Below are 15,197 nucleotides of genomic sequence, written 5' to 3'. Positions count from 1 at the left end.
CATACAAACCCTGTTTACATACAGTGGGGCAAAAAAGTATTTAGTCAACCACCGATTGTGTGAGTTCATCCACTTAAAATGATGTCAGAGGGGCTTGGGGGTAGCGGAGGTGTCTGATTGAAAACCGTCAAATGCATCAAGCTAATTCACATTGGATTTGCCATAGAGATGCTACTGATTAGCATTTGCGATTTTACATGGCAATATCAACACCTCCAGATGAGGTAATAATAACTACTTTACAGTCAAACAGCTCGTGTGTAATAAGTGCTATACCATGCAAACACGTTTTGGGCTGCAACTAACGAGATTCAGCTTACTGGCAAAGACTACTTCCTGAGTGGGCAACACTATTGCCATTTAACGTCTTGGAATTGCAACTGCATGCAAAGTCTTTGATATAATATGTTTATATATTATATCAATATCTAATATATATTCCACTATGGACTGGACTCTCACTATTGTGTTAGATGCACTATGGACTGGACTTTCACAATATTGTCTTAGACCAGGGCTTCACGGTGGAAGAGGGGTTAGTGCGTCTGCCTCACAATACGAAGGTCCTGCAGTCCTGGGTTCAATCCCAGGCTCGGGATCTTTCTGTGTGGAGTTTGCATGTTCTCCCCGTGAATGCGTGGGTTCCCTCCGGGTACTCCGGCTTCCTCCCACTTCCAAAGACATGCACCTGGGGATAGGTTGATTGGCAACACTAAATTGGCCCTAGTGTGTGAATGTGAGTGTGAATGTTGTCTGTCTAATCTGTGTTGGCCCTGCGATGAGGTGGCGACTTGTCCGGGGTGTACTCCGCCTTCCGCCCGATTGTAGCTGAGATAGGCGCCCGCGGTAGAAAATGGATGGATGAATGTCCTAGACCAAAGGTTCTTAACCCGGGTTCGATCGAACCCTAGGTGTTCGGTGAGTCTGCTTCAGGGTTCGCGGAGGTCCAGACACACCCAACTCATCATGTAAATAAAAACCTTTCCCTATCAGCGTATTATGGATACCCCCAAACAATGTTCTCCCTAATTTTCCATCTGATTTGCAGGTGTGTAATTTGTTGTGACTTCATGTGTTGGTTTTGTTCTTTGAACAAGGTGATGTTCATGGACGGTTCATTTTGTGCATCAGTAAAAAAAAAAAACGTATAACTTTGTCTTGAATTAGAATTTTGTATTCATTTTTTTTTTCACTAAAGGGTTCGGTGACTGCACATATGAAATTGGTGGGGTTTGGTACCTCCAATAAGGTTAAGAACCACTAGACCCACTCGACGTCACCCACATCTGCGGTCCTCTCCAAGGTTTCTCATAGTCATTCTGATTGACATCCCACTGGGTTGTGAGTTTGTCCTTGCTCTTATGTGGGATCTGAACGGAGGATGTAGTTGTGGCTTGTGCAGCCCTTTGAGACACTTGTGATTTAGGGCTATATAAATAAACATTGATTGATTGATTGATTGATTGATATCATATTTGTAAATAAGACTCAGAAGTGTAAGAAATCAAGATTTAACAATTCAACAGCAATTCATTACCAGCTCGCTGTTATGTGTTAAAAAAATGTTTTATTATTAAACAAATTGTAATTTACTAACACATGAACACACATACAGTTGGGCAAAAACGTATTTAGTCAGCCACCGATTTGCAAGTTCTCCCACTTAAAATGATGACAGAGGTCTGTAATTTTCATCATAGGCACACTTCAACTGTGAGAGACAGAATGTGAAAAAAAAAATCCAGGAACTCACATTGTAGGAATTTTAAAGAATTTATTTGTAAATTATAGTGGAAAATAAGTATTTGGTCACCTCAAACAAGGAAGATCTCTGGCTCTCACAGACCTGAAACTTCTTCTTTGAGAAGCTCTTCTGTCCTCCACTCGCTACCTGTATTAATGGAACCTGTTTGAACTCGTTATCTGTGTAAAAGACACCTGTCCATAGCCTCAAACAGTCAGACTCCAAACTCCACTATGGCCAAGACCAAAGAGCTGTCGAAGGACACCAGGAAAATAATTGTAGACCTGCACCAGACTGGGAAGAGTGAATTTACAATAGGGGAGCAGCTTGGTGTGAAAACATCAACTGTGGGAGCAATTATCAGAAAATGGAAGACATACATGACCACTGATAATCTCTCTCGATCTGGGGCTCCACGCAAGATCTCATCCCGTGGGGTCAAAATGATCATGAGAACGGTGGGCAAAAATCCCTGAACCACACAGGGGGACCTGGTGAATGACCTGCAGAGAGCTGGGACCAAAGTAACAAAGGTTACCATCAGTAACACACTACGCCAATAGGGAATCAAATCTTGCAGTGCCAGACGTGTCCCCCTGCTTAAGCCAGTGCATGTCCAGGCCCGTCTGAAGTTTGCCAGAGAGCACATGGATGATACAGCAGAGGATTGGGAGAATGTCATGTGGTCAGATGAAACCAAAATAGAACTTTTTGGTACAAACTCAACTCGTCGTGTTTGGAGGAAGAATATGTAATTTCCAAAACAGAAAGTACAAAATTGTCAGAGACATTTTAAAAGAAGCTATTAGTGCACTTTTGTGCATGATGTCACTAAGATGACATATCAAAACAAAACTAAAATTAAAGTGCACTTTTTGTACAGAACGCCACTACAATAGTTAAAAACAAATAAAGTGCACTTCTGTGCATGATGTCACACAAGATATTTCAAAAACTGTGAAATGAAAATGAGCTGCATTATAGGAAATCAAACAGTGTATGTCCTTCGCTATTTGGTAGGTTCCTGCAGACGTTATCTCCTTCTGTTGATTTTTTTTTCATACAGTGTTGATCTGGAAATACTTGCTTCGGCATTTTGTTGATGTGGCACTGAACGGAGATGTTGATATGAAGTTCAAGCGCTCTTCATTCTCTAGCGGGTGTCTTTTCAAATGATGCTACAATATAACAGGACTGCTACTTTTTGTAGCAACGCTTTTGCCGCATAATTGTTCAACATATTCCCGCTTGAAGCCAAACCACTGCCAGACAATGCATCCTGTGCTGTTTTGCTTGGGAGTTAATTATTCCTCCATTTGTTACCAGATTCCCCCTTCTCTCTCTCGTATTACCATTCGCAATGTACCGTTAGCATCGCAACCTATGTTACCCATGTAGCTACCTCTCTGCTCGGGGAGGGCGTGTGATGTTGAAGGTGCGCTTGTTTATTTATCTGTAAGAAGGAAAGACAAAAAATAGTGGGGAACGCATGCACTGTAATGCTCGCAGCTAAAAGCAACTGTGTGAGAACCTAACCTCGAATATCACGATATAGTCATTTTCTATATCGCACAGAGACAAACCCATCCATCCATCCATCTTCTTCTGCTTATCTGAGGTCGGGTCGCGGGGGCAGCAGCCTAAGCAGGGAAACCTAGACTTCCCTTTCCCCAGCCACTTCATCTAGCTCTTCCCGGGAGATCCCGAGGCGTTCCCAGGCCAGCCGGGAGACATAGTCTTCCCAACGTGTCCTGGGTCTTCCCCGTGGCCTCCTGCCGGTTGGACGTGCCCTAAACACCTCCCTAGGGAGGCGTTCGGGTGGCATCCTGACCAGATGCCCGAACCACCTCATCTGGCTCCTCTCGATGTGGAGGAGCAGCGGCTTCACTTTGAGTCCCTCCCGGATGGCAGAGCTTCTTACCATATCTCTAAGGGGGAGCCCCCCCACACGGCGGAGGAAACTCATTTCGGCCGCTTGTACCCGTGATCTTATCCTTTCGGTCATGACCAAAAGCTCATGACCATAGTTGAGGATGGGAACCTAGATCGACCGATAAATTGAGAGCTTTGTCTTCCGGCTCAGCTCCTTCTTCACCACAACGGATCGGTACAACGTCCGCATTACTGAAGACGCCGCACCGATCCGCCTGTCGATCTCACGATCCACTCTTCCCTCACTCGTGAACAAGACTCCTAGGTACTTGAACTCCTCCACTTGGGGCAGGGTCTCCTCCCCAACCCGGAGATGGCATTTCACCCTTTTCCGGGCGAAAATCATGGACTCGGACTTGGAGGTGCTGATTCTCATTCCGGTTGCTTCACACTCGGCTGCAAACCGATCCAGTGAGAGCTGAAGATCCCGGTCAGATGAAGCCATCAGGACCACATCATCTGCAAAAAGCAGAGACCTAATCCTGCGGTCACCAAACCGGAACCCTTCAACGCCTTGACTGCGCCTAGAAATTCTGTCCATAAAAGTTATGAACAGAATCGGTGACAAAGGACAGCCTTGGCGGAGTCCAACCCTCACTGGAAATGTGTTCAACTTACTGCCGGCAATGCGGACCAAGCTCTGGCACTGATCGTAGAGGGAGCGGACCGCCACAATAAGACAGTCCGATACCCCATACTCTCTGAGCACTCCCCACAGGACTTCCCGAGGGACACGGTCGAATGCCTTCTCCAAGTCCACAAAGCACATGTAGACTGGTTGGGTAAACTCCCATGCACCCTCAAGAACCCTGACGAGAGTATAGAGCTGGTCCACAGTTCCACGACCAGGACGAAAACCACACTGTTCCTCTTGAATCCGAGGTTCGACTATCCGGCTTAGCCTCCTCCCCAGTACACCTGAATAAACCTTACCGGGAAGGCTGAGGAGTGTGATCCCACGATAGTTGGAACACACCCTCCGGTCTCCCTTCTTAAAGAGAGGAACCACCACCCCGGTCTGCCAATCCAGAGGTACCGCCCCCGATGTCCACGCGATGCTGCAGAGTCTTGTCAACCAAGACAGCCCCACAGCATCCAGAGCCTTAAGGAACTCCGGGCGGATCTCGTCCACCCCCGGGGCCTTGCCACCGAGGAGCTTTTTAACTACCACGGCAACCTCAGTCCCAGAAATAGGAGAGCCCACCACAGATTCCCCAGGCACTGCTTCCTCATAGGAATACGTGTTGGTGGGATTGAGGAGGTCTTCGAAGTATTCCTTCCACCTGTCCACAACATCCGCAGTTGAGGTCAGCAGAACACCATCCGCACCATACACGGTGTTGATAGTGCACTGCTTCCCCTTCCTGAGGCGGCTGACGGTGGTCCAGAATCGCTTCGAAGCCGTCCGGAAGTCGTTTTCCATGGCTTCCCCGAACTCCTCCCATGTCCGAGTTTTTGCCTCAGCGACCGCTGAAGCCGCACACAGCTTGGCATGTCGGTACCTGTCCACTGCCTCCGGAGTCCTATGAGCCAAAAGGACCCGATAGGACTCCTTCTTCAGTTTGACGGCATCCCTCACCGCTGGTGTCCACCTAGGGGTTTTAGGATTGCCGCCCCGACAGGCACCAACTACCTTGCGGCCACAGCTCCGATCAGCCGCCTCGACAATAGAGGTGCGGAACATGGTCCACTCGGACTCAATGTCAAACCCGCGATATATCAAGTATATCGATATATATCGCCCAGCCCTGATTTAGATATGATAAACTGTTACCATTTATCTATGAAATTAATGGAGAAACTCAAACATAATCCACCAAGTCAGCGCCCACGCTTGCTCAAATATAGTCATAAAACGATTGTGGTTGTACCTCCTGCCTTGTGTGCTAAAAAATAATGGGAAATGGCTGATACTGAAGACACAGCGATGACATGCCATCCGTTATATCACTTATGTTGAGATCTGGTGCGATATAGAAAATAAAATGATCTTTGGTAATAATAATAATAATGACCATAATAGGGGAAAACTGGTGTTCGGAAACGGTCTGTTTAAGAAGTGCACTGCATTGCAGTCTGTGGGAATTTGTGTCCATCCATCCAGGAGATCATCTGCGGGGTGACAGGTCACTGATGTTGTACCTTCAGGCTTACATGTCTGTTTTCAGTCATCCTAATATATGCTTGATGGGTTTCTTCCGTGATGGAACAGGAAAGGGTCTGAGTTGGAAGCACGGCGTTCTCCATTAAAGTGCCTTGGTGTGCTTATTAATTAAGAGTTAAAGAGTACCTAGGGCTCTAGTCCAATCCTGGATTTATTAATTCATTTAAATTCTATAGTGTTCATCACTATTGCATATAATGATATAATTAGTTATGACAATGATGCAGTCAATCAAATAATCAATCAATCAATCAATCAATGTTTATTTACAAACCCAGTTTCCATATGAGTTGGGAAATTGTTACATGTAAACATAAACGGAATACAATGATTTGCAAATCTTTTTCAACCCATATTCAATTGAATACACTACAAAGACAAGATATTTGAAGTTCCAACTCATAAACTTAATTTTTTTTTTGCAAATAATAATTAACTTAGAATTTCATTGCTGCAACATGAGCCAAAGTAGTTGGGAAAGGGCATGTCTATCACTGTGTTGCATCACCTTTTCTTTTAACAACACTCAATAACGTTTGGGAACTGAGGAAACTACTTGTTGAAGCTTTGAAAGTGGAATTCTTTCCCATTCTTGTTTTATGTAGAGCTTCAGTCGTTCAACAGTCCGGGGTCTCCGCTGCCGTATTTTACGCTTCATAATGCGCCACACATTTTCGATAGGAGACAGGTCCGGACTGCAGGCGGGCTAGGAAAGTACCCGCACTCTTTTTTTACAAAGCCATGCTGTTGTAACACGTGCTGAATGTGGCTTGGCAGTCTTGCTGAAATAAGCAGGGGCGTCCATGAAAAAGACTGCGCTTACATGGCAGCAAGTGTTGTTCCAAAACCTGTATGTACCTTTCAGCATTAATGGTGCCTTCACAGATGTGTAAGTTACCCATGCCTTGGGCACTAAGGCACCCCCATACCATCACAGCTGCTAGCTTTTGAACTTTGCGTCGATAACAGTCTGGATAATTCTCTTCCCCTTTGGTCCAGTTGACACGATGTAGAATTTTTACAAAAACAATTTGAAATGTGGAGTCGTCAGACCACAGAACACTTTTCCACTTTGCATCAGTCCATCTTAAATGATCTCGGGCCCAGAGAAGCCGGCGTCGTTTCTGGATGTTGTTGAGAAATAGCTTTCGCTTTGCATAGTAGAGCTTTAACTTGCACTTACAGATGTAGCAACGACCTGTATTTAGTGACAGTGGTTTTCTGAATTGTTCCTGAGCCCATGTGGTGATATCCTTTAGAGGTTGATGTCAGTTTTTGATACAGTGCCAGATTAATGTCAGTTTTTGATACAGTGCCGTCTGAGGGATCGAATGTCACGGTCATTCAATGTTGGTCTCCGGCCATGACGCTTACGTGGAGTGATTTCTCCAGATTCTCTGAACCTTTTGATGATATTATGCACCGTAGATGTTGAAATCCCTACATTTCTTGCAATTGCAATTTGAGAAATGTTGTTCTTAAACTGTTTGACTATTTGCTCATGCAGTTGTGGACAAACGGGTGTACCTCGCTCCATCCTTTCTTGTGAAAGACTGAGCATTTTTGGGAAGCTGTTTTTTTACCCAATCATGGCACCCACCTGATCCCAATTAGCCTGCACACCCGTGGGATGTTCCAAATAAGTGTTTTAGTTTGTCCGTTGCCTCTATTTCTTGGTGGTGTAGAGCCCTTGTTCTTTAACTGTGGTTATTTTTAAAGGGCTCTATAAATAAAGTTGGTATGGTATGGTATGGTAAATCAATTCGATCAAAAGTCAGCTCATAATGGAGCCTTTGGAGCTGTTCAATTTTGCCTATAGAACCCCTATAACAACATCCAAACACCTCCATTAAGTTGTTATATACATGATGTAAGTATATATGTCACGTCGTAACAAGCACATTTATTATAACATTTAATATCTACATATTTTGATCATTTTAAGCATACGCATTAATTTCAAAAACGCATCTCGTTTTTTTTTTTTTTTTCTTTATCATTGGTGACTGCAGACTTTATGAGAGCTAACAAGCATAATAAAACATCACTTACTGTAAAGGGTCCGCTGTCGTTAGGATGCCGATTGCTAGGATGTTCATATATTCCCATTCAGATGAAAAATGTTTCATAATCCATGCAAAGAAACGGGGCGGGAAACAATTGCTTTTCGTGTCGTCTTCGTCAGTTTCATGTCCTATATGGTGATCAATGTGTCCCAATTTGTTGAATTATATCAAAAGCCACCTTCTGTCTCGGTGAAATGCATGATTTATGATCTAGAATAAACTTACAGGGAGCAAGGAAACAAGGAAGCAGCTGATCAGTCGATGTAAACATCGACACACAGAAAGTGATCATGACGCTGCTATAAATAATTTGTCTGCGTTAGCGCTTATAATATTATTACTACTAATACTTTGTTAATATTCAAGTCACGAAATGTAAATGGAGTATTATTTGCGCTTTTTGAATGGTTATTTATCTTATTTTACGGGCGGAATAGCAGAGCTCCCATTGGCTCCGCTATAAGCAGACTTTTATACGTTTATTTAATATTTAGATTGCATTAAAAAAAATCATCCGTCTCATAATGATTGGAAACAAACCCAAAAAAGTGCAGTTCTCCTTTAAAATGTAATAAGCACATATTCTTCTGTTTTTGGGATACTTTACAATACTTTTGGATGATACCAAGAATTTGGGTATGCAATACCAAGTATAGTTACAGACATTGGTCATACCAATGTTCATACTTCAAATCTTCAAGATCATTAAATGATTACATCTTTGACCACAATTATAATCAGACAAAAACAAAGCATGGCAGTTTATCAATATCAATTAATATGTATATTATTTTCTTATTCTCTTTTAATTATATATTAAAGGTATAATAAAGTTGATTAGTTCAACATAATTCAACAATAACAACAATTTATCCTGAGTTTGTATAAAATGACAAAAAAAAAAAAGATTTTGCAATAATAAAAAATAAAGATTTCAACACTGTAGTATCTCACATATACTGATAAAATACTATACTTGGTATTGTTACTGTCAATATTTGTATCCATCCGCCTACCCAGGTTAGCCAAGCTTTTTTGTATCTTACAGTGTGTAGTGTGGCATGTTAAGCAATTCCTTATCTTTCAGTGATAACGTTGTAAGAAACAGTTTTTTTGCCACCATGTAGGTGAGGATAAGTGTTTTGGAAAGTGCATCGTAACGAGAAGTTACCCAGTAATTCTACATTGCGTTGAGGACACAGTCGTTTGCTTGTCGCTGTCAGATTTGCGGGACACAGCTTGAATGTGTCATCAACATGCATTGTTGTAATATGACGATAGTATTAAAAGTTCCATCGTTGGACAAATTATTATAATTTATATCGTATGTTGTCTATATCGTGCAGCTTTAGTCTAGACCAGTAGTTTTCTAAGAGTGGCACAGTGAGCCTCTCCTCAGTAAACATAATACGTCTAAGTAAGGCCTATGGCATAAAAAATCAATTTGTTTTGTTTGTAAACATAACTGAAGTGGTCTTTATTGTTGTGTCAAATGTGTTATTCTTCATTTTTTTCGAAATGTATGAGCCTTGTGTGAAGTCATGTGGTTCTAGACTAGATATTTTTAGGTTTTTTTGCAAAGAAGATGGATTTTTTTTCTTTGCAATGATGGTTGTCCTTCATATTGTAATTTGTGTATATTCAGTACTATCAATTTAGCAAAGTCTAGCGCTCATTGGCACAGTTTGTTTACTATCTCAGTACCAGGATGAGCCCAGCTGGGCGGGAGTGTCAGACCAACAGCCTCTTGGCCACAAGCCCAAACAAGAGAGTTTAATCCGCTTTGCACTGTGTTCTCTTCAGGGATGTTCAGAACCTTTTTCCAGTTTGTAATATTAACCTCATAGCAACAGCCCAATTCCTTTTGGATTTTTAAATCAATAGTGCATTTATTCTTTGCTTGACTAGCTGAACTGCAGTAGTGGCTAGACTCTTACAGGGTCTTATTAAGCCAGGATTTGTTCTGTGCTCTCTTCTACCACCCGGTTTTGCTGAAAGCGATGACATATGTTGCTCTATGTAACCGTAAGTTGTGTAAACGCACATAGGGCGGTAAGCACGTGACGCCATGTCTTCTTTTAGCAAATCGTTTGATATCGCGTGATGCCGGATTATTTGCTATCTGTGAGGAACTTTACAATTATGTTGCACGTTTTGGTCTCAAAACAGCCCCTCTTATACAATGAAATAATAACATTATAACATAATAAATAACTACAGTTTTTCACCAGCTGAGACATTTTCAACAACTTCAGACTTAAGCACGGATACCTTTTTATTATTGTATTAAAATATTTTGTGATATGCAGATCTTATGCAGATCCCAAACACACAAAAACAGGTACCAATAGGTAAGAAAAGTTAGTTTTGCACAATATTTTAGTTTTTACTGTTGTTTTAGTTATTTTGTACCATTTGTACCATTGACTTTATTGTACACCCTGGACAAGTCGCCACCTAATCGCAGTATAAATATTAAATATACAAATATATTGTTGTCTGTCTATGTTGTCTGTCTATCTGTCATCATCTCAGTATACAGTAGGGCAAAAAAGTATTTAGTCAGCCACCGATTGTGCAAGTTCTCCCACTTAAAATGATGACAGAGGTCTGTAATTTTCATCATAGGTACACTTCAACTTTGAGAGACAGAATGTGAAAATAAAAAAAAAAGGAATTCAAATTGTAGGAATTTTAAAGAATTTATTAGTAAATTATGGTGAAAAATAAGTATTCGGTCAACTATTTAAATTTCTCACTGATGGAAGGAGGTTTTGGCTCAAAATCTCACGATACATGGCCCCAATCATTCTTTCCTTAACACGGATCAATCGTCCTGTCCCCTTAGCATAAAAACAGCCCCAAAGCATGATGTTTCCACCCCCATGCTTCACAGGAGGTATGGTGTTCTTGGGATGCAACTCAGTATTCTTCTTCCTCCACACACAACAAGTTGAGTTTATACCCAAAAGTTCTATTTTAGTTTCATCTGACCACATGACATTCTCCCATGTGCTCTCTGGCAAACTTCAGACGGGCCTGGAAATACACTAGCTTAAGCAGGGGGACACGTCTGGCACTGCAGGATTTGATTCCCTGTCGGCGTAGTGTGTTACTGATGGTAACCTTTGTTACTTTGGTCCCAGCTCTCTGCAGGTCATTCACCAGGTCCCCCTGTGTGGTTCTGGGATTTTTGCTCACTGTTCTCATGATCATTTTGAGCCCACGGGATGAGATCTTGTGTGGAGCCCCAGATCGAGGAAGATTATCAGTGGTCTTGTATGTCTTCCATTTTCTGATAATTGCTCCCAAAGTTTATTTTTTCACACCAAGCTGCTTGCCTATTGTAGATTAACTCTTCCCAGTCTGGGCCAGGTCTACAATTCTTTTCCTGGTGTCCTTCGAAAAGCTCTTTGATCTTGGCCATAGTGGAGTTTGGAGTCTGACTGTTTGCGGCTGTGGGCAGTTGTCTTTTATACAGATAACGAGTTCAAACAGGTTCCATTAATACAGGTAATGAGTGGAGGACAGAAGAGCTTCTTAAAGAAGAAGTTACAGGTCTGTGAGAGCCAGAGAACTTCCTTGTTTTAAGTGACCAAATACTTATTTTCCACCATAATTTACAAATAAATTATTTAAAATTCCTAAAATGTAAATTCCTGAACTTTTTTTTCACATTCTGTCTCTCACAGTTGAAGTGTACCTATAATTAAAATAACAGACCTCTGTCATCATTTTAAGTGGGAGAACTTGCACAATCGGTGGCTCACTAAATACTTTTTTGCCCCACTGTATAAATGGGGCTTCACGGTGGCAGAGGGGTTAGTGCGTCTGCTTCACAATATGAAGGTCCTGAGTAGTCAGGGTTCAATCCCGGGTTCGGGATCTTTCTGTGTGGAGTTTGCATATCCTCCCCGTGAATGCGTGGGTTCCCTCCGGGTACTCCGGCTTCCTCCCACTTCCAAAGACATGCACGTGGGGATAGGTTGATTGGCAACACTAAATTGGCCCTCGTGTGTGAATGTGAGTGTGAATGTTGTCTGTCTATCTGTGTTGGCCCTGCGATGAGGTGGCGACTTGTCCAGGGGGTATACTGACTTCCGCCAGATTGTAGCTGAGTAGCTGAGATAGGCACCAGCGCCCCCCGTGACCCTAAAGGGAATAAGCGGTAGCAAATGGATGTATATATATATATATATATACATGCAAATTTCTTTTAAAAAAAAGAGAAAGATACAAGGCCATATTGCCCAACCCTAAATGATTATCACAATATATATATATATATATATATATATATATATATATATATATATATATATATATATATATATATATATATATATATATATATATATATATATATATTTATGTATATATGCATATATATGTACGTATATATATATATATATATATATATCTAAACATATATATATGTATGTATGTAAATATATATATGTATATATTTATGTACGTATATATACATATATGTATATATATATACATATGTATATCTATATATACATATATGTATATATCTACATATATATATATATACGTACATAAATGTATACATATATATATATATGTATATGTGTATATATATAGGTACATAAATATATACATATATATATTTACATACATATATATATATATATATATGTATATATATAAATATATATATATATATATATGTGTGTGTGTGTATGCATTAAAAAAACATTTCATTAGATGTGCTGAAACCTGTAGAAACATGCTTGAAAATACTTAATTTAGGCCACAAATGCATTGAATTTGCTTTAGAAAAAAAAAATAAAAATAAAAATTGGCTACGGAATAACCTAAGCTTTTAGGAAAAAAATGTATGCCCCAACAAGAGCAGACAAAATCAATCTTTCAATAATTTTTTTTAAATTGTCGGCAAAAACAAACTCAAAAAAATCGGTAAAATCGATATAATGCTCCCGCCAATAATAAAAAGTGTAGGCATAGTGTTTGTGCAAATTTCTCATTCTCTACACCAGGGGCGCTCACACTTTTTCTGCAGGCGAGCTACTTTTCAATTGACCAAGTCGAGGAGATCTACCTCATTCCTATTTATAATTTATATTTATTTATTTATGAAAGACATTTTTGTTAACAAGTTAATGGTGTTTAATGATAATACAAGCATGTTTAACACACATAGATTCCTTTCTTTCATGAAGACAAGAATATAAGTTGGTGTATTTGATTCTGATGACTTGCATTGATTGGAATTAGACAGTGGTGCTGATAACGTCCGCATTTTCAAATGGAGGAAAAAAAAAGTCCTCCTTTCTGTCCAATACCACATGAAAGTGGTTGGATTTGGCATCTCATTTGTCCAACTTGCATACTCGTTTTTAAACACTTTGTTATGAGAGTAGCATATGTGTGTGGCCCTTTAATGTCTGGCAGCAGGTGAGTGACGTCAGTGACTGTGCGGGTGGGCAAGCAAGTGAGAAAGCGGTCGCTGAGGGCGGGGGAGAAATACATTGGCATCAAACTCCGTAGCTTGCTAGCTTGTGCACGCTAGCTTTCTGAGACTCTTATTTTGTTAGCACAGGCAGGATGAAACAGGTCTTTTATGGTGAAGACAGGAACTTTTCAGTCGGTCTTTAGAGTTTTGACAGTAGGTACGGAGTCTCTAGAAATAAAATCTGTTTCTCTGCGTCCGCCCTGTTAGTGATTTTTTTCTTAAATATGAGCTTGCAGCAGCCAGCGTCATCTCACAAGATCCTCGGGTGCCGAGAATGTCAAACAACTGACGAAAGTGAAGTATTGGTATGATTGATGATTGCTCATTTTTATGTATATTTTTTAATGCCTGGCTTGAGATCGACTGACACACCCTCCGAGATCGACCAGTCGATCGCGATCGACGTAATGGGCACCCCTGCTCTACACCTTGCAAACAAAGAATCATGACAAAGAAATAATAATAAAAATACAATCCAAGATATTGGAAATCAATACAATCAAAAAAGCAAACGTTTGCTACTTTAACTTGCTAGTTTGAGTGAAAAGAAACCAACTTGAAGGGCAAAAAAAATCAACAAATTTGGACCAGAGAGGTCCGGGCGCAGCCTTATTGAGCCATATTAATGAGCCAGGGAGAAACAGGTGTGTTGACAAGAATGGTGGACATAGTATTAAAAAACAACCTGTGTCTCTACTATTTCCACTCATTGGTTAGCTTTTTATGTCCATGTGTTGTTGCAGCCACGTTATATACGACGCCCGAGCTACAATATGATGGCAGACTGCAAAATGAGAAAGATGACATGTGTTCATTCATCAAAAATCTCCTCTCAGCCCATCCCTTTTGCAACGCCATGCCCCTCCCCCTCCCTGTCTGCTTACGGTGATTTGTGTCCCTGCAAGCTGTCAAGTGCTTCCTTATTGTAGTGCGTATGTGCGTCGTGCGATCACAAAACCCGGTGTGTCAGCTTCGCACCAAGCCAGCATGTGATGGAATATGTAGCATCAGACCGAGGAGCGTCAACGTGAATACAGGCTTTCTCCTTCTCTTCCTCCTCATCCTCCTCCTCTCTCGCCGTAGTTGTAATCCTTGCTGACACCAGGCTGGGACTAAATACTGGCAAGAGCATCCTTCCTTTTCTCATCCTCCGCCTCCAGCTTGGATCGCCTACAGCGTCTTTATATGACGATTTGCACATCTGTGGAAATCCAGCCTTCTCCTCCTCTTCATACCTCCCTCCTACTCAGCCAGTTCATTGAGGGAGCGCACCAGACCATGGTTTCATCCCTCAGAGGCTTCTTTTTGTCTAGCTGGAAGCTGGTAGGACTACTGCTATAGTCTGAATGCTTTAATGTAGTGGATGGCTACATTCTTCATCCTGTATGTTGGCCTCCTCCTCCTCTCTGCTGCACGCCAGTAATGTGAAAGGTAAACCATCTTAACAGGAAGTGGCTTTTTAATTTTATATTTATAAAATTGTTTGTGTGGAGTACATAGAAAAGTGCTACACGGTTAGTATTAATACCAATCTGTTAGAAACACATCAGAACCTTCAAACGTGAAACTCCCTATTACGGCTGGGCGATATGGCCTTTTTTTAATATCTCGATATTTTTGGGCCATGTCACGATACACGATATATATCTTGATATTTTGCCTTAGCCTTGAATGAACACTTGATACATATAATCACAGCAGTATGATGATTATATGTGTCTACATTAAAACATTCTTGTTCATACTGCATTGATATATGATACATTTAAACTTTCATGCAGAGAAGGAACT

At 41.1% G+C, this 15,197-nt stretch overlaps 1 protein-coding gene across 1 annotated transcript in view; it reads left to right on the top strand.

Moving 5' to 3' along the window:
• The first annotated feature begins 14,368 nt into the window (after window positions 1-14,368).
• mib2 (MIB E3 ubiquitin protein ligase 2) overlaps window positions 14,369-15,197 on the top strand; it is a 135,646-nt gene continuing 134,817 nt past the window's right edge. Inside the window, 1 exon segment of the mRNA XM_061903694.1 lies at window positions 14,369-14,837. Coding sequence (XP_061759678.1) covers window positions 14,792-14,837 — 46 coding nt within the window. The 5' untranslated portion in view covers window positions 14,369-14,791.

This window comes from Nerophis ophidion, linkage group LG06 (genome assembly GCF_033978795.1).
Source record: "Nerophis ophidion isolate RoL-2023_Sa linkage group LG06, RoL_Noph_v1.0, whole genome shotgun sequence".
Taxonomy (NCBI): domain Eukaryota; kingdom Metazoa; phylum Chordata; class Actinopteri; order Syngnathiformes; family Syngnathidae; genus Nerophis; species Nerophis ophidion.
Note: the sequence above shows the minus strand (reverse complement) of the source record. Positions and strands in the feature narration are given on the sequence as shown.